Here is a 21,658-nt window from a genome sequence, read left to right on the forward strand (position 1 = left end):
AGGTCCGTGGCCATAACCCCCAAATGCTCTTCATGAGGTCCTCCCCTTGACCCAGGTTTCAAAACCATAACCTTTTCCTCCAAGTTTTGAAGGATCAAAGCCCAAACTAGGGATCCAGGGAGTTGTTAGACCAACTGCAAGGCTTTTGCAAGCTAATTTTATTCTCCTATTTTAGAAGAGAGGGGTTGCAGCAGCGGAGTTTAGAGGGGAGGTTCCTCATTTACAACTAAGGGATTAAATTGTGGAATGGACGGACACACACACACACACCAGCCTCCAAAGCTTTGGGGAGAGCCTTCATTCTTCCGCGAGCGGCTCATCAAAGACGTCGATCGGTTGGCAGTAATGGTCGATCACGGCGGGATGGGAGCCCCTTCCGTTCAGAAAGAGGGTAAAAATGCACTTCAGTTTCTGGAGAGATGAAGGGAGAACCAAAGGAAGAAAGGGGTGAGTGACTGACTCTTTGGGGTTCCTGTTTGCCAAAGACAAAGGCCTTTGTGTCGGTGGGCAAGCAATCTGCATTTCTGGCCACTTCTGGATCACCAAGCCCCATATTATTCAATGGCAGTGCTTGCAAAACCGTTGAGTAAAACAAGTTTGTTTATCACATGACACCAAACGCAACCAGGAGCCATTCTGAACACAATCAGCGGTCATTCCAGGGTTAGGTAAATTCAGGGGAAAGAGGATTTACTTAACCCTGGAATGACCCTCAATTGTGTTTAAGATGGTTCCTGATTGAAACCCCATGACTGCCCCGGCATTGCCTTCCCATTGACCCTGGGATAACTTCACATTTTGCTCATGTGATAAGGGCCAAAGATGATGTCCGGACTGTTCAGTGCCAAGCCCAGGGGGTACCCCTCTTACCATGGATTGAGCCTCACCTGTTGTTCAGATTCAGGTGGCAGGCCACAGTGCGCCATACCATACTCCTCTACTAATTCCCCCATGTCTCGAAGGTGTGCGCGAAGAGCACTATCCAGCCTCCTGTCCTCCGTGGTGCAATTGGTGTTCACCAAATACACCGTGAACGTTAAGAGTGTGCCAAGGGCTTTCTGGAAGAGGAGAAGAAAAGGTGTCACCAGAAGGGTACTCTTATTCTCTGCCTCCGTCCCCTTCTCCAACCAAAGACTGGAGGGTTTCCTTGGCAAGATTTCTCCAGAGAGGGTTTGCCATGGCTTTCCTCTGAGAAAATGTGACTTGCTCCAGGGCACCCAATGGGTTCCTATGGCTGAGTGGGAACCCAAACCCTGGTCTCCCAGTGTCCAAACCCAATGCTCAAACTGCTCCATCCCCACAATTGACACCTGATCCCACCTCCGTTGGGGTCCTCCATACGCTGGCATCCCTTACCTGGATCTGGACCTCGGTGTCCTCCAAATGCCTGTACAGGGGACCTGGGTGGCGGTTGTTGTAGTGTCTCAGAGCCAGGGTCTTGTAGAAATCCATCTCTGGGTAAGCTTCTCCATGTTCCTTCAGACCCCTGAGTCTCCTCTCCGCCTGTCTCTCCAGTTCCTCTGAGTCTTCCCCGGACGGTGCCAGGTCTTCCCAACTTTCCAGAAGAGGCTCTTCTTCTACCGAATCTTCCTCCAAAGGGCTCTCATGTTCTTCCCAATCTTCTTCTTCTTCTTCCAAGGCAACTTGGGGGTCTTCAAAGTCCTGCCCCAAAACTGGCTGCCCCAGAAGCAGCGCCCATCCAAGGAACAGACGGAAAGGCACCAAGGAACCCATCATGGCACTGCCAAGGAAGAAAGTGACTGCTGGCAGGAGAGGAAGCCCTGCTTATATAGGGAAGGTGAAGCCCCACCCACCCATGTGGCCCCACCCACAAGGTTGATAAACCCCACCCACTCTTCTTCCAAGACACGCCCACTTTGCATCCAGATCCAAAAAGCACAGCTGAGTCTGCAGCAGACTTGAGCATCAACCCTCATATTTTCCAGCTTCAAATCCTCATTTCCCCCCCATTCAAACCTAAATCCTTTTTCCTCCAAAGGAAACTATGACTCTGGAGAGCAGGGTTCGAATCCCTGCTCAGCCCTGAAAACACATTGGCAAGCCACACTCAAACCCTCTTGGGATATTAAACCTGGCCAAGAAACCCAAAGGACAAGGTTGCCATTGATGGGAGTCAAGCTGGAGGGACATCAGGAGGGGTTTGGGTGTTGGACTGGGACCCCGGAGAGCAGGATTTGAATCCCTGGTCAGCAATGGAGACCCATTGGGTGCCTTTAGGCAAGTCGCACCCTCTCAGCCTCAGAGGATGGCAATGGCAAACCCTTTCTGAACCAGCATGGCCAAGAAAACCCAGAAGTAGGATCTCCATAAGCCATAAATGACATGAACAACAATGATCTCACTTCTAGGAGCAAAAGAGAACAAAGCCCAAAGGGCAACGGAGGCCATCAGATTGCCATTCATCTGTGCCAAAGGACACCAACAGTCAAGGTATTGTTTCCACCTGCTTTGAAGCCCTCTCTTATCATCCCAAGACCTTTTGGGGCACGAGAGAGAAGACGCTGCCATCCAGAAAGAGTTGTTGTTGGCACAGATCCGAAGGTGACTCAGTTTACAAGCCTCCGAGGAGCCAAAGCAAACCTCTGGTGAGCTCCAAAGAGAGGCCAGCTTTGGTTTATGCCCCAATGGCTCTTACATTTCCTGCCAGGCCGGGATCTCGCTGTTCCTAGCCATGTCCATGGGTGTCCTTAATGGTCATGATCACCTTATAAGATGGCTTAGAGCCATTAAACACAGTGGGCCCTTGGTGTCCGCTGGGGTTTGGTTCCAGGATCCTCTACAGAGGCCAAAATCTGTGAATGCTCAAGTCCTATTAAATGCAATGGCAGAGCAAAACGGAGTCCCTTATATCAAGGCTTGTGATTGCACATGTTCCCAAATTTTGGTCCTCCAGATGTTTTAGACTGTAGCTCCCAGAATTCCCGACCATTGGCTTCTGGGAGTTGATGTCCAAAACATCTGGAGGGGCAAAGTTTGGGAATCGTTGCTCTAAAGTTGCACCTGTTCTCCCTCGCTCTGCCGAAAATGCTCAGCCGTCTGAACGTATGCAATGCAGATGGGCAACTTTGTGTGCAATGATGCGTCTACTCCGGTAAGAAGCATGGAGTCCTGATGTGCAGAGTTTAAATGAGTTTTTCCCAGGGTGCGAAAAGTAATTTCTGACTGGAGTTAAGAAAACCCACAACCAAGTTTTCTTAGGGGTTGTGTGTTGTTTTGGCTTTGTCTTCCCCTGAGGCTGAGAGAGTGCAACTTCTTCATGGTCCCCCAATGGGTTTTCCCGAGCAGGGATTCGAACCCTGGTCTCCTAGTGTCCTTGTATTTGGTTTCTTATAATAAGGGATACCCACCAACCCTATAAGGGACAGTCTTTCCAACCTTCAAACAAGGGACATCTCTGATCATAAGGGTACCCTATAAGAGAGTAGCTTTCTGGCCCTGAAATAAGGGACGTTTCTGATAATAGGGGACACCTGTTAATCCTATAATGGTCAAGATGTTGAATAAGGGACATTCCTTACAATAAGGGACACTTGCCAGCCCTATAAGGGACGGTCTTTCCAACCTTCAGATTAAAGGACATTTCTGATCATAAGGGACACCTATCAACCCTATAAGGGATGGTCTTTCCAACCTTTAAATAAGGGACATTTCTTATAAGGAACACCCGCCAACCCTATAAGGGATGGTCTTTCCCACCTTCAAAACAAGAGACATCTCTGATAATAAGGGACACCTATCAGCCCTATAAGGGACAAGGTTTATGCCCCTCAAGTAAAGCAGATCCCTTATTGGTGCCCAATACCCATCAGGACCAATGCGACTTAAAATGCACACCATGTTTTTAAACCACACAAACACAGACACACAGGTCTTTGCAAACTGAGCTTTATTCTTCTATTTGGGAACCAGGCAAAAGGAGGAGAGCTAGCAGAGACTAGTCTAGATGGAGGAGAAGGGTCCAGTTTCCAGAATCGGACGGCTTGCATCTAAGTGATTTTCATGGTGGGTTTGGAGGGATGGCTGGCAGCGTCTGAAAACAGCGTCCGAAAACCATCATTTCCATTCTTCAGGGTTTCACAGGGCTGCGCATTTGTGGCTAACCACCGCCTCGTGTCCAGATCTCACGTCCATAAAAATGCCAAAGGTGCACTCCATTTTCTAAGGACAGAAGTGGGATTTTGGAGAGGGAGGAAAGCAAAGAAATGAAGACAATCTGGCATCTGATGTCTTTATCCATAACAGTCTGAGGTTGCACTTGTCTTTGGACTTTCTTACTTGGCCCAAAGGGCTGCGGCGTTAAGCGTCTTAATATATATAACTAGTTCCTAATGTAACATTTGCATGTCATGTTAAACCATGGTTTGTGCAAAGCATGGTTTGTTGCTTAAGCCACAAATGATACAGCAGAAAATCAACTGACCAACCAGGGTTTATCTTTCTTCATTTTCGATCTGCGGCATCATGGCAAAACATAAACCAACAAACCATTGATTCCGATTTGGTTTACGGTCGTCTAACAAACCCTGGTTTGTGAGCAAAGGTGGTTTGATATTTCCAGATCCAATGGACCTGAAACCTGACTAGGAAAAGCAAATGTGGATGGTCAACTCACCGTCCGCTCCATTTCGAGGGGCAGTCCGCAACCCAAGGAATCCAGGTATTCGTTCGTAAAGGTTACAAACCGGTCCCTCTGGTCATCCTTGAAGCAGTCGGTCTTCTCCAATAACAGACGGACGTAAGCCATCATCCCAATGGCTTTCTGGGAACCAAAAACAAACACAATTCAGAGATGTTCAGAAAGGGACAAGCTATTTTGTCCACGCTGTTGTTGTGCGCCTTCAAGTCGTTTCCGACTGGAGGCTCTAAGGCGGCCCTATCACAATTTTGGGGCTGAGAGTGTGTGCCCAAAGTGGGTTTCCATGGCCGAACGGGGACTTGAACCCTGGTCTCCAAAGTTGTAGTCTAGTTCTCTAACCATTACAACCAACAAAGGGGAAGATATACACTTGGGCCACTTTGGGTGATGGAGGTGTCCTTTGGCACTTTGCAAAGTTCTCGGTTGCATCTGTGCCGCACTTCAGCTCCCCAAAAACCATGGATCTAAATTCTGGGATCAAGTGGAGACAGAAAATGCTTTTGGGGAGCAGGGACTTGGATGAGAACCGAAAGAGAGGAATTGGCAAAGCGGGCTTTTCGGAGACTTCAGTCTACTTCCTAGGACTCTGGAGGCCAGGGTTCGAATCCCAGCTCGGCCATGGAAACCCACTGGACAAGTGGCACATTCTTGGCCTCAGAGTTATGACAATGGCAAACCTCCCTGACCAAGTTGGGAAGGACTTGAGGACACAACGACAACGAATGTGGTGTTTCCACGCTGAGGGACGCGAAAGGGAACCCCACCGCGTCGCCCGCTCCCCTCACCTTGACTTTGAGTTGGGTGTCCTCCAGGTGTCGGTAGTAAGGGCCAGGGCTGTGGTCGTTGTAGTGGGAGACGGCCATCCGCTTGTAGTAGTCCGGGATCACATTGGCCTCGTACGCCGCAGCCTCCTCCAGCCACCTCCTCCTCACTTGATCCATAAACTCTAGATGGGAGTCCCAGTCATCTGCCTCCTCTCGCTCTTCCGAAGGGGAAGGCTCCTCATTGTGGCAACGCTGTTGTTGGTGCGCTTCTTGAGGGTTTTCTTTGGGATTGCAGCACCTTGGTTCTGGAGGGGGCTCCCGGCGCTCGCAGCAGCCCTCCGCCTCAAATGCCAGCTGCCCCAGGAGCAATGCCAACCCCAAACCCAGATGCCAGGAGGGACCGAACATGGTGGCCTCTAGGCACCTGTAAGGCAGAGGCTGCCTGGTGGATGGGACAGGTGGGCTTATATAGGTAGGCTGAAGCCCCGCCCCCTAGAGCTCCACCCACATGTTGGGAAGCCCGCCTCCTCCTCCGAGACACGCCCCCTCAATGGACAGGCAAACCCCGACTAATTCTGACCATTCAGCATTGAGACTCCAGGCTCAGGCTGCAAGCCATCCTTTTGCTCCCCAATGCAACATGAGCATGCATGCATGCTGCAGACTAAATGCAGTGTGGCACCGCTTTAACTCCCATCATGGCTCCATGCTATGGAATCCTGGGATCTGTAGTTTGTTGCGGTACCAGAGCTCTCCAACAGAGAAGGCTAAATATCCCACAGATCTAAAAAATCCAAGGATTCCATAGCATGGAGCCATGAGATTGCAGCCTTTGGCCCTTTGCAAGCGTCTCCCAACCTTTGCACTTTCAAGGCTAGGATCCTGTTGGTGACAGATGCGTGCATAATGCGCATAATGCAGAGACGGCAACCCAACATGCCCTGCTGCAGGGCTACATAACTCCCGCGCAGAATGGCAACATTGTGCAACACCTGGTCAGTAGTGGGTGCCGATGGTCAATGTTCAATGTTCAGTGCACAACTGCAAATGCCCACGTGTGTTGCACAAGCGCTATGCACACATGCACACATGCACAGTCTGTAGTGTTGCGCTATGCGCAGCCCACTGTTATGACAGCCGTCTTCTAGATTTGCCAAAAGGCCTCTAATGACTTCATGAGTCTCATCCCTCCATCCTCCATTGATGCCAATGCTGCTAGAAAGCCTTACAGCTGGACGGAGGAGGAGGAAAGAAATGGCCCTTGGCCTTTGCCAAGCGAGGGGTGCCTCTGCGGTTGGCACTTCCATGGGCAGTAAGGGGTCTCTGGGACCCAGGGTCCCTACGAAGGCTGCCAAGTGGGCTGCCAAGGGGCTCCGGGGGCCATTATCGTCTCTCCCAATGGAGGAAGAAGCCTTGGCATCTTGCTTGGCCATTCCTTTCCTCCTCCTCTGTCCAGCTGTAAGGCTTTCCAGCAGCATTGGCATCAACTGAGGATAAGTCCCATGATCCCCTCCTGTCCTGGGGCGCCCTCTAGCGGCGGCAGAAAATTGATTTAACCCTTTTTGTAACTGTACTGTGCAGTTATTATTTTATCAGTATTTGTATTGGTCAATGACCAAATAAATTTTACATATACTGTATATATATATATATATATACACTGTATATATGTATAATTTTATACACGCGCGCACACACACATACTGGTAAAAACACTGGTTAAAACAGGGCTGGTGAGTTGAATGTCAGTGTCAGGGTCTTGGAGGACAGTTCAGTCCCCATCATCCTCACAAGGCAGAGCATGTGGGGAGGGGTCTTGGAGGACACTTCCCATCATCCCCCACTCCCCTCGAGGCTCTCCCTCTCTCTCAGCGCCCTCTTGTGGCTTCATCGCTAAAGAGCAGCCAGCTACCATCTTAGTCGGCTCTCGGGCGCCCTCGTGTGGCCAGCATTGGGAAATGTGCTTGAATGCAGCCACAGGAGGGCGCGCGAGAGCCGGGAATGAGTCCCTTGGAGCCTAGTCCCGGCTCTGCATTGTATTTCACATTACTTTAGGTTATTTTAATTTCTGATTTAAAAAACTTGTTTTAATGTGCTTTTATATTGCAAGCCACTTTCGGTCTCTTTTTTGAGCACAAAAATAAAATAAATAAGGTATTAGTATTATTATTATTGTTCCTATATATATATATATATATAAATATATATACATATAAAATATGCAGCCTCCGGGGCTGAAAATAGAAAGTAAATCTGGAAGAGGTAACAGAATTAATAATTGAATTGAAGAATTCTTCTTTTCCACATTATGACCTCAAATAATATGATTTTTTTAATGCTCTTTTTCCCTCCTTCTTAATCCAGGGCCTTTTTGCAAAAGGGACCTCCAGGGCTCTACCGGTATCCAAGCTGTCCATGCTGCAGCTCAGCTTGGCGTCGGGAGTCATCTCTGCGTCCCTTGCTCAGGGCCTCGAACCGGCGACCTGCTGGCCATTTAGCAGCTCAGCGATCCCGGGAGCCATCTCTGCATCCCCGACCGTTACGCTGCTCCTCGCAGTCTTAGCCTCTCCGTTGCGGCTCCCTGTGACGTCACTTGGAACACGCGCTCCAGGCCTTGCTCTCTGCCGCCCTCTCCTGGCTGCACTTCAGCTCTGCACCCTCCTCAGACACAAAGAAGCAAAGGAGAAGAGGCCAAATTCAAAGCAAAAGAGAAAAACACACCTTCAAACTCTCAAATAAAAAATAGGAACATTAGAAATACAGATCAGAAATTAAAAAGTCAGATCATCAGGGCTTTCCTTCCACATTCAGGCTTTGCCCATTTCATTCTAGATCGATTACTTCCTCTCTCCCTCCTTTGATTTCCTCTCTTCCTCTCTTTCTTTCATCGCAGATCCTCTTTCATTCATCTCTTCCTTCTAATACACCTTTCCTTGCTTTTTGCTCCTTCCTTCTCTTGCTCCATTTCTTCTCCTCTCAGGCTTTCTCCCTTCTCATTTCTTCTCTTTATTTGACATTCCTTCTTCTTGGACTCAAAGGGTGGCTCTAACAAAACTACAAATCCCATCATTCCGTCGGACGGAGCCAGGGAAGCCAAAGGGGGGTCAAACTGGGCTGTTTCTACAGTGCAGATGCACCTCAGGGAGCCCCAAACAGGGGATGGATTCCCTTCCATGACTGGGTTCCTATGCATTCCTTTATGGCAGAAGAAGTGGATGGACTGGATGGCCCTTGGGGGTCCCTTCCCTCTCTAGGACCCTATATATTCCTTTATGGCAGAAGAAGTGGATGGACTGGATGGCCCTTGAGGGTCCCTTCCCTCTCTAGGACCCTATATATTCCTTTATGGCAGAAGAAGGGGATGGACTGGATGGCCCTTGGGGGTGCCTTCCCTCTCTAGGACCCTATATATTCCTTTATGGCAGAAGAAGTGGATGGACTGGATGGCCCTTGGGGGTGCCTTCCCTCTCTAGGACCCTATATATTCCTTTATGGCAGAAGAAGTGGATGGACTGGATGGCCCTTGGGGGTCCCTTCCCTCTCTAGGACCCTATATATTCCTTTATGGCAGAAGAAGTGGATGGACTGGATGGCCCTTGGGGGTCCCTTCCCTCTCTAGGACCCTATATATTCCTTTATGGCAGAAGAAGTGGATGGACTGGATGGCCCTTGAGGGTCCCTTCCCTCTCTAGGACCCTATATATTCCTTTATGGCAGAAGAAGGGGATGGACTGGATGGCCCTTGGGGGTCCCTTCCCTCTCTAGGACCCTATATATTCCTTTATGGCAGAAGAAGTGGATGGACTGGATGGCCCTTGAGGGTCCCTTCCCTCTCTAGGACCCTATATATTCCTTTATGGCAGAAGAAGGGGATGGACTGGATGGCCCTTGGGGGTCCCTTCCCTCTCTAGGACCCTATATATTCCTTTATGGCAGAAGAAGGGGATGGACTGGATGGCCCTTGGGGGTCCCTTCCCTCTCTAGGACCCTATATATTCCTTTATGGCAGAAGAAGTGGATGGACTGGATGGCCCTTGAGGGTCCCTTCCCTCTCTAGGACCCTATATATTCCTTTATGGCAGAAGAAGGGGATGGACTGGATGGCCCTTGGGGGTCCCTTCCCTCTCTAGGACCCTATATATTCCTTTATGGCAGAAGAAGTGGATGGACTGGATGGCCCTTGAGGGTCCCTTCCCTCTCTAGGACCCTATATATTCCTTTATGGCAGAAGAAGTGGATGGACTGGATGGCCCTTGGGGGTCCCTTCCCTCTCTAGGACCCTATATATTCCTTTATGGCAGAAGAAGTGGATGGACTGGATGGCCCTTGAGGGTCCCTTCCCTCTCTAGGACCCTATATATTCCTTTATGGCAGAAGAAGGGGATGGACTGGATGGCCCTTGGGGGTCCCTTCCCTCTCTAGGACCCTATATATTCCTTTATGGCAGAAGAAGTGGATGGACTGGATGGCCCTTGAGGGTCCCTTCCCTCTCTAGGACCCTATATATTCCTTTATGGCAGAAGAAGGGGATGGACTGGATGGCCCTTGGGGGTCCCTTCCCTCTCTAGGACCCTATATATTCCTTTATGGCAGAAGAAGTGGATGGACTGGATGGCCCTTGAGGGTCCCTTCCCTCTCTAGGACCCTATATATTCCTTTATGGCAGAAGAAGGGGATGGACTGGATGGCCCTTGGGGGTCCCTTCCCTCTCTAGGACCCTATATATTCCTTTATGGCAGAAGAAGTGGATGGACTGGATGGCCCTTGAGGGTCCCTTCCCTCTCTAGGACCCTATATATTCCTTTATGGCAGAAGAAGGGGATGGACTGGATGGCCCTTGGGGGTCCCTTCCCTCTCTAGGACCCTATATATTCCTTTATGGCAGAAGAAGGGGATGGACTGGATGGCCCTTGGGGGTCCCTTCCCTCTCTAGGACCCTATATATTCCTTTATGGAAGAAGAAGGGGATGGACTGGATGGCCCTTGGGGGTCCCTTCCCTCTCTAGGACCCTATATATTCCTTTATGGCAGAAGAAGGGGATGGACTGGATGGCCCTTGAGGGTCCCTTCCCTCTCTAGGACCCTATATATTCCTTTATGGAAGAAGAAGGGGATGGACTGGATGGCCCTTGGGGGTGCCTTCCCTCTCTAGGACCCTATATATTCCTTTATGGCAGAAGAAGTGGATGGACTGGATGGCCCTTGAGGGTCCCTTCCCTCTCTAGGACCCTATATATTCCTTTATGGCAGAAGAAGGGGATGGACTGGATGGCCCTTGGGGGTCCCTTCCCTCTCTAGGACCCTATATATTCCTTTATGGCAGAAGAAGTGGATGGACTGGATGGCCCTTGGGGGTCCCTTCCCTCTCTAGGACCCTATATATTCCTTTATGGCAGAAGAAGGGGGTGGACTGGGTGGCCCTTGGGGGTGCCTTCCCTCTCTAGGACCCTATATATTCCTTTATGGCAGAAGAAGTGGATGGACTGGATGGCCCTTGGGGGTGCCTTCCCTCTCTAGGACCCTATATATTCCTTTATGGCAGAAGAAGTGGATGGACTGGATGGCCCTTGAGGGTCCCTTCCCTCTCTAGGACCCTATATATTCCTTTATGGCAGAAGAAGGGGATGGACTGGATGGCCCTTGGGGGTCCCTTCCCTCTCTAGGACCCTATATATTCCTTTATGGCAGAAGAAGTGGATGGACTGGATGGCCCTTGAGGGTCCCTTCCCTCTCTAGGACCCTATATATTCCTTTATGGCAGAAGAAGGGGATGGACTGGATGGCCCTTGGGGGTGCCTTCCCTCTCTAGGACCCTATATATTCCTTTATGGCAGAAGAAGTGGATGGACTGGATGGCCCTTGGGGGTGCCTTCCCTCTCTAGGACCCTATATATTCCTTTATGGCAGAAGAAGTGGATGGACTGGATGGCCCTTGGGGGTCCCTTCCCTCTCTAGGACCCTATATATTCCTTTATGGCAGAAGAAGTGGATGGACTGGATGGCCCTTGAGGGTCCCTTCCCTCTCTAGGACCCTATATATTCCTTTATGGCAGAAGAAGGGGATGGACTGGATGGCCCTTGGGGGTGCCTTCCCTCTCTAGGACCCTATATATTCCTTTATGGCAGAAGAAGTGGATGGACTGGATGGCCCTTGGGGGTGCCTTCCCTCTCTAGGACTCTATGCATTCCTTCAAGGCAGAAGAAGGGGCTGGACTGGAAATTCAGAAACCAAAACGCAGTTAACAGACAGAACTAGCCTCAACCCGCCATGTAAGCCTATAGAATGCCGTAGGTCCACTTGTCCTTTCTTATCATGGCGTCATAGATTGGGAGAGACCCCAAGAAGGGCCCCCATGCAGTCCAAGCCCTTTATTCTGCCATGCAGGAAGTCATAGAGAAGCCTTCTACTCGAGATCGATCCCTGACTCCCTCCCTCCCCTCCGAGGGATCACCTTAAAGGCCCATTGGGCTCCAAAAGCTATTTGTGTGTATGTGTGTATGTTTGTGTGTTTGTGTATATCTGTGTATATAATTTATATGTGTGTATACACACACATACACAGACACACATAGACACACACTGGATGCACCAGTGGTCACTCCTCTGTGGCAAGCTGAACCAAATAGCCAAAAGCCACAGAAGACTTCAAGTCCTATTTCTAAATAATAATAATAATAATAATAATAATAATAATAATAATAATAATAATAATAATAATAATAGAACCAGATTGGATAAAAGGGGTTATTCAGTGGAACGTCTCCAAATCCAATTGCGCTTCTGCGATAACGGTATTTCTTTGGCATTACATTTAAAGAAAGGACAAGGCACTTATTGGGGTTGTTTTTGGCCGGGAAACGAAGCGAATGCCATCCTTCCGGATCATTTGAGCCATCATTGGTTTGCAGAGATTAAATGGCGATCAGGAGCCAAAGGAAACTGCAGGTGATCTTGAATCATCCGCTTTGAATTACATTGCAGTGAGTTGCCAAATCTTAACGTTCCTGAGAACACTTTGCAAAGGTCACTGCATGAAAAAACCACGAAATATTATCGGCTCTCCTATATTTCTATTTTAAAGCAAGGATTAAGGATATTTTTTAAACTTTAGGCCTTTAAAGCCATACTTCCTTTAAGGATTTGCAGCCGCAAATATTGAATATTGCAAATATGTTTATGTGAAAACGTAATATTACTTATTAGGTTTTTATATATATATATATATATATATATATATATATATATATATATATATTTGTAGCTTGGTGAGAGATTTATCCTTCTCTATCAGAGAGCTCTAGAGCTGCAGCAAACTACAATTCCCACCATGCAAGAGGTCCATAACGGATTGCAAAGCTGGTAGCCACAAGGTTGGGTTTCGTGGCCAGATTGTTCTTTGCCTCGACCCTTTTTTGGGTCTGTTGCCGACCCTCTTAAAAAGGAGGTGGGGCTTATTGGGACCGGGGGTGTGTCCACTTGGGTGGGCGGGGCTTCCCTCTCCCTATATAAGCCCTCTGTCCCTTGCAGGCGGTCAGTCCCTGCCTTGACCTCTGCTCTGGCCAGAATGCCGCGCTCCCAGATGTTGCTGCAGCTGTTCCTCGGATGGGCTCTGCTTCTCGGGCGTCCGGTTCGCGGGACGGAGGACGGGTTCGAGGAGCAAGGATCCTTCCTAGAAGAAGACTTGGAAACTTTGGAAGGAGAAGGAGAAGACGAAGTGGAAGAGGAAGAGGAAGAGGAGATTGTGTCGGAGGAACTGGAGGAACGCTTGAGAAAAGGCGAAGCTGTGATAGAGAGGGACCCTGAGCTGAAGGAGGAGCTGATGGACCGCTACAGTGCCCTGGCCATGGACTACTACAACAAGTACTCCTACGGCCCTTTGTACAAAGTCCTGGACGAGGACAGAAGCCTCACCTTCAAGGTAAGGAGGGCCGGACGCCCCAAGTGCCACCCGCTCTGACCCATTCGGCCGCTTATTTGGCCAATCCGGAAGCCCCTATGAGCCCCAAAGACTTGCCAAAGTTTTTGCAAAGGCTGAATATCATTGCATGTTCATAGAGAGAAAAAAGCAACTCTCTCCATGCTCAGAGGCCCTTCTTTTCATGTCACTGACTATCTGCTTTCTCAGCCTTGAATCTCAACCCACACTGTAGAAATAATGCAGTTTGACACCACTTTAACTCCATCCGACACAATCCAGGGATTTTGGAGTTTGGCCAAAATGGCTAAAGGCCTCGCACAAACTACAAATCCCAGGATGCCGTTGGAGAGGGCTACAGCGGTGTCAAACTCTGTTGTTTCTGCAGTGCAGATGCACCCCTTGGAAGCAACTTCTAGGCTCGGATTAAGTCCTGCATGGATAGAAAAATCAGTCCAGGTCCCTTTTAAATCCCAGCCACTTTTGGCTCAGTTTCAAGAGGCGCAGATTGGTTTCACAGTTGGACTGTTTCTCACCCTTTTCCTTCCAGAAAGCCATCGGGACCATGGCCTACCTCCGGCTCTTTTTGGGGAAGACCAACTGTACCAACGCCGAAACGTCACGTCACACGCCGTGGGGCATCTCCGACTATTTGGAAAGACAGAGGAATGAGCCGCTGCCCAGACTTCGGCGCTGCGTCCTGCCACCGCTTTCGGAGCGCGAGGTGAGAGAAGACAACATGGGTTCACCCTGTTTTGGTTCCAGCCACATGCGACCTTTCCTCCCCAAAATACCTGGGATTGCAACTCCCAAGATCCCCAGGAAGATGCTGGGAGTTGTCGCCCAAGACAGTCCAAAGGGTTAAACCAGTCTTCCTTAGGATTAGAAAGCAGAGGTGCCGTCCTCCTCTTAGCTCTGTATCTGTTTTGGGACCAAACCAAATGCTCTCCAATGCTCATCCATGCTCCCCGCACCCCTCCAGTGATGCCACTAGCGGCTATGAGTTTGCCCTTGTAAACTCTCCAACTCCTTTGTGTTCTTCCTTCTGGTCTTGCTCCATGCCAGCCTTGCTTCCAGGCATAAAGCGGTTAGAGGATTTGCCAGGGCAAACCCACCGTCACCAGTGGCGCCACGAAGGGGTGCGTGGGGAAGGTGGATGGCACTGAACATTAGATGCATTTTCAAACGAGAGATCCCACTGGGGAAAGGCCATGGGTCACCAAAGCCTGTCCTCTGCTTCCTTGGCTTTGTCCTCATGGAAAGTGCCAGGGCACCGGAGAGGATCGGATAGGACAGCTTAGGTCCTGGTGGAAAGTGCCAGGGCAGTGGAGAGGAAGGAGAGGGCACCTGGCATAGGACCATGCCCATCCCAGAAAGAGGGTCCAGATGGGTGCCAGCCCTCCTGTGAGTTGTCCCCATAATCCCCGCACCCTCCTTTGCAATGCCACTGGGGATGATGGGTTTGCAGTGGTCAGTTCTTTAAGTGCCACTCTTGCTTGCTTCCAGGCCCTGGACTGCACCTTTGACATATTTTTGGATGAGCGCTCGATCCGGGAGAAGGTGATGGGCCACCGATGCCAACCCTTGGAAATCGACAATCCAGGAGAGTTCTACACTAGGATGGGATGGTGAAGGAGATGCGACCGGAGGAAGGCTGCCGGACGGAGGGACCATGGCTTGCCACCGCTTTCCCTTAATCACTTAGGTGCCAAGCCTGGACTTTCGCATTGCTCTCTATGCTTTCCCCTTTCCCCTTCCATCTAGAATCTCTGCTTGATCTCTCTTATCTCTTGTTCTGTGCTAGGAGGAATAAAATTTTAATGTGCACCAGAACTGCAGTGTACTCTCACAACTTGTGCGTTGGTGACCTCCGCCAGCGTCTTATTTTGCAGCAATGCCTTTTCTTCCCAGCGGTTTGCAACCCAAACCAAACCGGAGAGGCAAAGTTAGCGACCGACGGACTCAAGGTCTTGCTGGATTGATAAAGGTTTGTGAGTTTGAATATGTCCTCCTGTTTTAAAGTACAGTGCTACCTCGGGTTACGAAATTAATTCGTTCCACGGCGCCGTTCGTAACCCGATACATTTCGCAACCCGAAAAGCCGCTGGAAAGCCGCTAGCCGCGCTTCCGATTTGAATTTCGCGCCGAAATTAATTTCGTAACCCGAAAAATCTTTCGTTACCCGGAACAGTTTTTTTAAATCTAACTTTTTCGTACCCCGGAAATTTCGTAACGCGGTCAATTCGTATCCCGGGGTACCACTGTATTGCAAGGGGAGGAAAGGATGCCAGGGGTATTTTCTCAGCCAAAAAACATGTCTTGGGTGGGAGCAAGGATCATTCACATTGCAGACTTACATTACACTTTACCTGCCTCTGTCCTACAAAATCCTACCTGAATTTGCAGCCACTTTGACCTATTTCAATTTGGAAAGAAGCGAAATACACAGAGAGGCTAATAGCTTTATTATGTCCTATAAAGAATGAACAGGATTTGGAAAACCAAGCAGCTGAGAAGAGAGTCACGGTTTGGAGCCGGGTTGGAAAGACCTGATTCAGGCATCGATTTCAGAGACAGAGAGAAACTTAATCTGAGCATTAAAAATCCTCCCTGCCCAGATGTAATTTGTGAGATTGTAGGATTAATTTTGGGGGGGTATTGTATGCCAAGGAAGACGAAAGAGTCTGGGGATCATTTCAGGGCTTGGTAAGGAACCGTGGTGCTGCATCGCCAACTCATCCGCCTCCAAGTTTGGATCCCGGCGTCCGTTTTCTTCTCGTTCAGCCAGATCTCGAACTCGCAGTTGTATTTCTGGAGAGAAGAAAGGAACATTTAGGAACAGGGAAGGACAAAATCCATTACCAGAGACCTATTGATAGTGACAAGCACAGGGCAACCACGCATCCTCCTTTTCCAGGACGCACCTTACATTTCAAGGCACTCCTAAATGTAGGACTTGCAAGAAAAATATAGGGCAGTAGTGCATTAAAGGTAAAAACATTCATAGGAATGCATGGGAGTTGATCACGCCAGGGCTAATTTCAGCATTAAAGAGAGATTAAAGCACATTTAAAGCGCAAATAAAATGGTGCACAAATGATTATCACACACGCAAATGAAGTCATATTGGAAACGCATTGTTGCTGAAATCCCCAAAGGTAAAATGGTGTGTGTTAATGCTTCTTTGGGACCACTTTAATGCAACATTGCGTGAAATCCTTTTACATAGTTATGCTATTTTTCCGGGATGTTCCACCGGATAAACTCCACGGAGGACATTTGGGGATTCCTCCAGGACAGAAGGCAAGGAGGTGGAGGACAGGTCCCATCGTGGGTTATGGAGACGCTGAGTGCCAGGTTTCCTTCCAAAGCCGTCTTAAACCTGGTTCACCGAAGGCAGCGCTCATCATTTAAAATTTACCACGGATGTTGAATACATCTAAACCTTTTTGCAACGGACGCTGAACGCTTCGCCTGACCTGTTGCTCGGCTTTGGCGGCCACTTTGCACTTTGCCAGCTGCTCCGGCTTGAGGTCGTATCCCTTCTTCTTTTTGCAGCTGGTTTTCACCATGTCGATGGTCAGGAAGTACTTGATCCCTTCCACCTCCTGGAAAGGCAAAGGCATTAAGACAAAACAGGATCCCAGCACAGAGAGGAGCCATTTCCTCATCCGCTCCGTTTTCCGGTTGCGTGTTTGTCCACCGCAATGTATTTCATGGCTGTACCTTATTAAAAGGTTAAAACAAATAGTGGTCTCTGCCTTGAGCAACTTGCAAAGTAAATTTGAGCCATGACTGAGAGAGAAAGGAAAGCCCAGGATAGAACTTTATGGCCTTCATGTTGGCTTAAGGTTCGGAAGCTGTGTATTCAGAATGATGGCAAATATTTGCCACCGAACAACCGGATTTCGACTCACTCGGTGCCACACGCTGCCCGGCGTTCTTCATTTGCCGTGTGGTTCGATTTTTTAATTGGGGCCATAAACCCATTTGCAAATGTTCCTCCTCTTTAATGGGACAAGGAAGTTCTGTGCAAATCAGGACCTCTGCTGCAAAGAGTCGGGCTAAAAATCATCAGCAGCAATAGGGACGCAATGCAATATCACCGTCTATGTCAGCGATGTTTCAAGAAACATAAGGAAACCCTAATAGTCAATTGAGACGGTGTGAAAATGCTGTCTCATGCTCACTTGCGACACACATTGAACACTCCCAATTGCACTTTAAAATGGCAAATGGAAAGGAAGTGCAAAGTGGCGCGTTTGGGAGGCAAGAGGATCCAGTTTTGCACTCCTATGGAGGGACTGGAAGCAACTGGTCAAGGGATCCAGAGATCATGGTTGATGTTTCTTAGACATCGCCTCGGTATTTTGAGCGCAGCTGAATTGGGCAAAGGACCGATGGCAGGGATTTGGAGGCAAGGCTCAGCAACGACGGTTACCTTAATAATGTTTGGGGCTTCATCATAGAAGTGTGCTTCTGCTGACTCCTTGAATGAGGAATGGGTGAGAATGATGCATCCGCACAGCGGAAATGATGCAGCTTGACACTGCTTTAACCACTATGGCCCCATGCTATGGAAACCTGGGATTTGCAGTTTGTTGTGGCACCAAGACCTCACCAAACGGCAAATCTCAGAATCCCATAGCATTGAGTCATGATAGTTAAAGCAATGTCAAACTGTGTTAACTGTGCAATGCAGATACTGCCTATGCCTGAATATTTGGGGAGAGGAGGACCTGATCTTGGTGGCACTAAAAGTCCTCCTGTCCTCTATTTTAGTATCCATGGCTGTCTACTAACTAGAAAAACAGGATCCTTTGCATTGCAAGGCAAGGAAGATCCAGAAATTGTGTGTGTTGCTTGCTCTGAAGTTGTTTCCGACTTACGGCGACCCTAAAGCAAACCTATCCTGGGGTTTTCTTGCCAAGGTTTGTCCAGAGGAGGTTTGCCATTGCCTTCCCCTGAGGCTGAGAGAGTGCGACTTGCGCATGGTCGCCCAATTGGTTTCCATGGCCGAGTGGGGATTCGAACCCTTTCCCACAATGTTAAAGTCCAACGTTCAGACCACTGCGCTGGCTTTCATTAGACACAAAACCCACTGCGCAAGTTGTGCTCTCTCAGCCTCAGGGCAAAGCAATGGCAAAGCAATGAAACCCCAGGGTAGGGTCTCCATAAGAGAAATGGCTTGAAGGCACACAACCACAAAATCAGAAATGGCTGGAAGGAAATCTGGGACTTTCCAATGTCTCCCTTTATTCTGATGCTTTAGTCAGAAAGGCCTCGAAGTCACGCAATCACCACAAATGCCTCCCGCACCTGATGCCCACCTAGAGACCTTACCTGGCTCTCCGCCTTCTGGATCTCCAGGGCCTTGTAATAGAAGTCGCTGCCGCTTTGGGTGTTGAAGGCTCCCACCGCCAAAGCGGCGGCCTTCTGGACTTCGGGGTCGGAGATGGGGAGCTCCACCAGACCCCCGGGAAGCAGAGGGTCCTCCTGGGCAGCCCTCCCTTGGGGCAGGAGGAGCACCAGGCAGAGGGAGAAGAGCAGGCTGGCACCTGCAAAGAAGCCCACCTGCGCCATGGCTGGGATGGATGGATAGATGGCCAGGTGAGCAGCAGATCCATATATATAGGTAGAGGCCACACCCACAGCTTGGAGCCAGCCAATGAGTGGCCAGCAAAGGGCCAGGTGAGGCTGCAGAGGCCACGCCCACAAGACAGGTGCCCAGGTGAGGCTCTTGGGTCACCATCCCTTTGGTCCTAGCCATGGAAAACCCTCCAGATTGCTCAAGAAACCGCTCCTGGGCCTTTTATTGGAAGGAAGAGAAGCAGCACAGACTGGCCTGACATTGCGTTTCAAAACAGAAGCATATATTGAACAGAACCCAAAATGAAAAGTGATGGGAATGGGTTTATTACGGAAGATGCTTATAATCAGGTTTAAGTCACTGAAGGATCAATAAGGTTTGAAAAACTGAGCAGCAGAGAATAGGATTAGGGTTGAAAAGGCGTCGCTTTTGGGCATCGTTTCAGAGACACAGAAAGACTTAATGCCGACGCTGTGATTTCCGAGACTTAATTTTGGAGCCGGTTTCATCCCAGAGCAGAAGAAGAGCCCCGGAGGCCTTGGCTGTTCAGGGGCTGCATTGCAAACCCATTTTAACCTGGGAGCCTTTGCTGTCCATCTTCAGCCAGATCTTGGATTCACAGAGAGATTTCTCAAAGGAGAGAGGTTATCAAACCAAGCATTTAGGATCACGAACATCGTATCCATCGCTAAAAGCAGAGGCCAAGGGAGGCGGTCCGTGGGGATACCTTCAAACACAGGCATCCTCCTTTTCCCAGGACACACATTTGTGCGGGTCACTGACCGCAATAAACCGTATTCCATTACCTCCGTTTTAGGCAAGGAAGGGACACTGCACTGCGCCAGTTGCACTTGCTGAAAGTCGGCCGCCGCCTTCTTTTTGCATCTGGTTTTCACCAAGACGAGGCTCAGGTTGTATTTTATTCCAGCTGTTGCCTACAAGGAATAGTGCAAACATTGCAGACGGAGCAAAGGAAACCTGATCCACACTGCAGAATTAATGCACATTTGACCCCGCTTTTAACTTGCTATGGCACAATGTGACCGGATGCTGAGAATTGCACTTGGAGGCGCTCTTTCACCATCGCTGTCGGAGAGCTCTGGTGCCACAACGAACTACAAATCCCAGGATCCATGGCAGCTAAAGTGGCGTGAAACTGCATTATTTCTGCTGCAGAGATAGAGAGAAGGCCCTAACTGTAACCCTCACATTGGGCAGATGATGATGCTCCCCGAAGCTTGGACAAAGATGGCACACTTTACAGTAGATATGGATGTCAATAGAGGGTTATAAATAGAGTAGAGTAGATGATGCACCAGGTCTACTCTTACATAGCCCCATATGGGACACTCCCAAAGGTTGATCCTCCAGGTGTTTTGGGTGATCCCAGCACCCAGAAGCCCTTGCTAGGTGTGGTCAGCAGTGAGGAATCCTGGGAGCTGATGTCCAGAACATCTGGGAGACTAGATTTGGGGCATCGCTGCAGCGTAGACACACACACCACCTTTACTTGCATCTCCGTCTTCAGAGTCTCCTGCAGCTTGAAATAATATTCGCTGCCGCTTTGGGCGTTGAAGGCATCTATGGACAATGCAGCGAACGTCTGGGCTTTGATGGCCCCTGGTCAGCCCTCCCTTGGGGCAGGAGGAGGGCCAGGCAAAGAGAGGCCAGGTTGGCACCTACAAAGAAGCCCACCTGAGCCATGGCTGGGAAAGATGGATGGATGGGTGGGTGGGTGGCCAGGTGAGCAGATCTAGGGATCCATATATAGGCACACCCACCGCTCGGAGCCAGCCAATGAGAGGGCAGCAAGTGGCCAGGTGAGGCTGCAGAGGCCATGCCCACAGGACAGGTGCCCAGGTGGGCCTCCATCCCTTTCGACTTAGCCTTGAAAAACCCCTCCAGGTTGCATCAGAATGCAATGAAACGGACCTAGAAATCACGTATGTGGTCTGACACATCGAGTGTTGGACGCAAACTGGGAATAGCTGGTTTAAAATACCAGTCCAACTGGATTCCAGGTCTACTGGGTGACCTGAAGACAAAAGCCTCCCACCCTTCAACTTCCCTCCCAAGCAAGTTCTCCCTGGATTTCAAAAGCGATGTGGCGGAGAAGGCGAGGAAGACGCTGAAATCGGGGAAGATGTTCCCTACCTTCAGGTTCCGTCGTTCATCGAAACGGAGGCCGCAGTCGAGAAATCGGAGACTTGGAAGAGCAGCTCCAAAGGAACCAGAGTGAAGATCTGCCATTCAACTTGGTTCCTCTGGTCAGAGTCCCATTATGCATCAGCACAACTTCATCATCATCATCATCATTATTATGCTTTGTTTATATAGTGCTGTAGATTTGCACTTTTGCTGGCGCTCTGTTGTGCATTAATGCAACTTAGCTGCTCCGGCAGGTTGCAACCTGTCACACGTCAGCGCAACTTCATTACTCTCACTGGTCCCCCGGTTGTGCATCAGTGCAACCCAGCCACTTACCCTGCTGCACATCAGTGCAATTTCAGTTCCCTGCGTTCTGTGTGCATTCTGTTACGCATCTTCACAATGTCCTCACTCTGGCCGGCACCTTGTCTTCGCAATTTCCGGCGCTGCGCACCTCCACAAAACCTTCACCTGCAAGTATTCTCTGCCTAAGAAAATCTTCTGAGATTCATAGGGTTGTCATAACTTGCGCATTAACACTTGGCCATGGTTGCCCAGACCCTCTCCACATCTCCAGACTACA

The 21,658-nt window shown here is 49.5% G+C and overlaps 4 protein-coding genes across 4 annotated transcripts; 1 reads left to right on the forward strand and 3 right to left on the reverse strand.

Moving 5' to 3' along the window:
- Window positions 1-160: 160 nt before the first annotated feature.
- On the reverse strand, window positions 161-1,734 carry LOC149302223 (uncharacterized). The gene is made up of 3 exons (XM_089483628.1): window positions 1,357-1,734; window positions 888-1,058; window positions 161-411 (listed from the first exon to the last, which is right to left on the reverse strand). The coding sequence occupies exons 1-3, from the start codon at window positions 1,732-1,734 to the stop codon at window positions 298-300; spliced, it is 663 nt and encodes a 220-aa protein (XP_089339754.1). The 3' UTR covers window positions 161-297.
- Window positions 1,735-3,911: 2,177 nt separating this feature from the next.
- LOC149302224 (uncharacterized) lies at window positions 3,912-5,829 on the reverse strand. The gene is made up of 3 exons (XM_089483853.1): window positions 5,443-5,829; window positions 4,634-4,780; window positions 3,912-4,179 (listed from the first exon to the last, which is right to left on the reverse strand). The coding sequence occupies exons 1-3, from the start codon at window positions 5,827-5,829 to the stop codon at window positions 4,096-4,098; spliced, it is 618 nt and encodes a 205-aa protein (XP_089339979.1). The 3' UTR covers window positions 3,912-4,095.
- Window positions 5,830-12,986: 7,157 nt separating this feature from the next.
- LOC149302225 (uncharacterized) lies at window positions 12,987-15,162 on the forward strand. Its single transcript, XM_089483629.1, has 3 exons — window positions 12,987-13,340; window positions 13,888-14,061; window positions 14,844-15,162. The coding sequence occupies exons 1-3, from the start codon at window positions 12,987-12,989 to the stop codon at window positions 14,967-14,969; spliced, it is 654 nt and encodes a 217-aa protein (XP_089339755.1). The 3' UTR covers window positions 14,970-15,162.
- Window positions 15,163-15,956: 794 nt separating this feature from the next.
- Window positions 15,957-18,920, reverse strand: LOC149302226 (cystatin-like). The gene is made up of 3 exons (XM_089483761.1): window positions 18,681-18,920; window positions 16,817-16,945; window positions 15,957-16,148 (listed from the first exon to the last, which is right to left on the reverse strand). Exons 1-3 carry the CDS (start codon window positions 18,918-18,920, stop codon window positions 16,029-16,031), a joined length of 489 nt encoding a protein of 162 aa, XP_089339887.1. The 3' UTR covers window positions 15,957-16,028.
- Window positions 18,921-21,658: the final 2,738 nt, after the last annotated feature.

The sequence above is a fragment of the Sceloporus occidentalis genome, unplaced genomic scaffold (genome assembly GCF_023333645.1).
Source record: "Sceloporus occidentalis isolate IW3139 unplaced genomic scaffold, rSceOcc1.0.p SCAF_20, whole genome shotgun sequence".
NCBI lineage: Eukaryota > Metazoa > Chordata > Lepidosauria > Squamata > Phrynosomatidae > Sceloporus > Sceloporus occidentalis.

What these genes read in the sequence shown, in the direction of transcription:
- LOC149302226 (XM_089483761.1), bottom strand. Translation starts at nt 18,920, where the DNA reads ATGGCGCAGGTGGGCTTCTTTGCAGGTGCCAGCCTGCTCTTCTCCCTC. An exon ending in TCCAGAAGGCGGAGAGCCAG is followed by an intron (nt 16,946 to 18,680) that starts GTAAGGTCTCTA and finishes TTGCCTTTCCAG; the next exon opens with GAGGTGGAAGGGATCAAGTA. An exon ending in CCGCCAAAGCCGAGCAACAG is followed by an intron (nt 16,149 to 16,816) that starts GTCAGGCGAAGC and finishes TCTTCTCTCCAG; the next exon opens with AAATACAACTGCGAGTTCGA.
- LOC149302223 (XM_089483628.1), bottom strand. Translation starts at nt 1,734, where the DNA reads ATGGGTTCCTTGGTGCCTTTCCGTCTGTTCCTTGGATGGGCGCTGCTT. An exon ending in ACACCGAGGTCCAGATCCAG is followed by an intron (nt 1,059 to 1,356) that starts GTAAGGGATGCC and finishes CTCCTCTTCCAG; the next exon opens with AAAGCCCTTGGCACACTCTT. An exon ending in CACCTGAATCTGAACAACAG is followed by an intron (nt 412 to 887) that starts GTGAGGCTCAAT and finishes TCATCTCTCCAG; the next exon opens with AAACTGAAGTGCATTTTTAC.
- LOC149302225 (XM_089483629.1), top strand. Translation starts at nt 12,987, where the DNA reads ATGCCGCGCTCCCAGATGTTGCTGCAGCTGTTCCTCGGATGGGCTCTG. An exon ending in ACAGAAGCCTCACCTTCAAG is followed by an intron (nt 13,341 to 13,887) that starts GTAAGGAGGGCC and finishes TTTTCCTTCCAG; the next exon opens with AAAGCCATCGGGACCATGGC. An exon ending in CACCGCTTTCGGAGCGCGAG is followed by an intron (nt 14,062 to 14,843) that starts GTGAGAGAAGAC and finishes GCTTGCTTCCAG; the next exon opens with GCCCTGGACTGCACCTTTGA.
- LOC149302224 (XM_089483853.1), bottom strand. Translation starts at nt 5,829, where the DNA reads ATGTTCGGTCCCTCCTGGCATCTGGGTTTGGGGTTGGCATTGCTCCTG. An exon ending in ACACCCAACTCAAAGTCAAG is followed by an intron (nt 4,781 to 5,442) that starts GTGAGGGGAGCG and finishes TTTGGTTCCCAG; the next exon opens with AAAGCCATTGGGATGATGGC. An exon ending in CCCTCGAAATGGAGCGGACG is followed by an intron (nt 4,180 to 4,633) that starts GTGAGTTGACCA and finishes TTCTGTCCTTAG; the next exon opens with AAAATGGAGTGCACCTTTGG.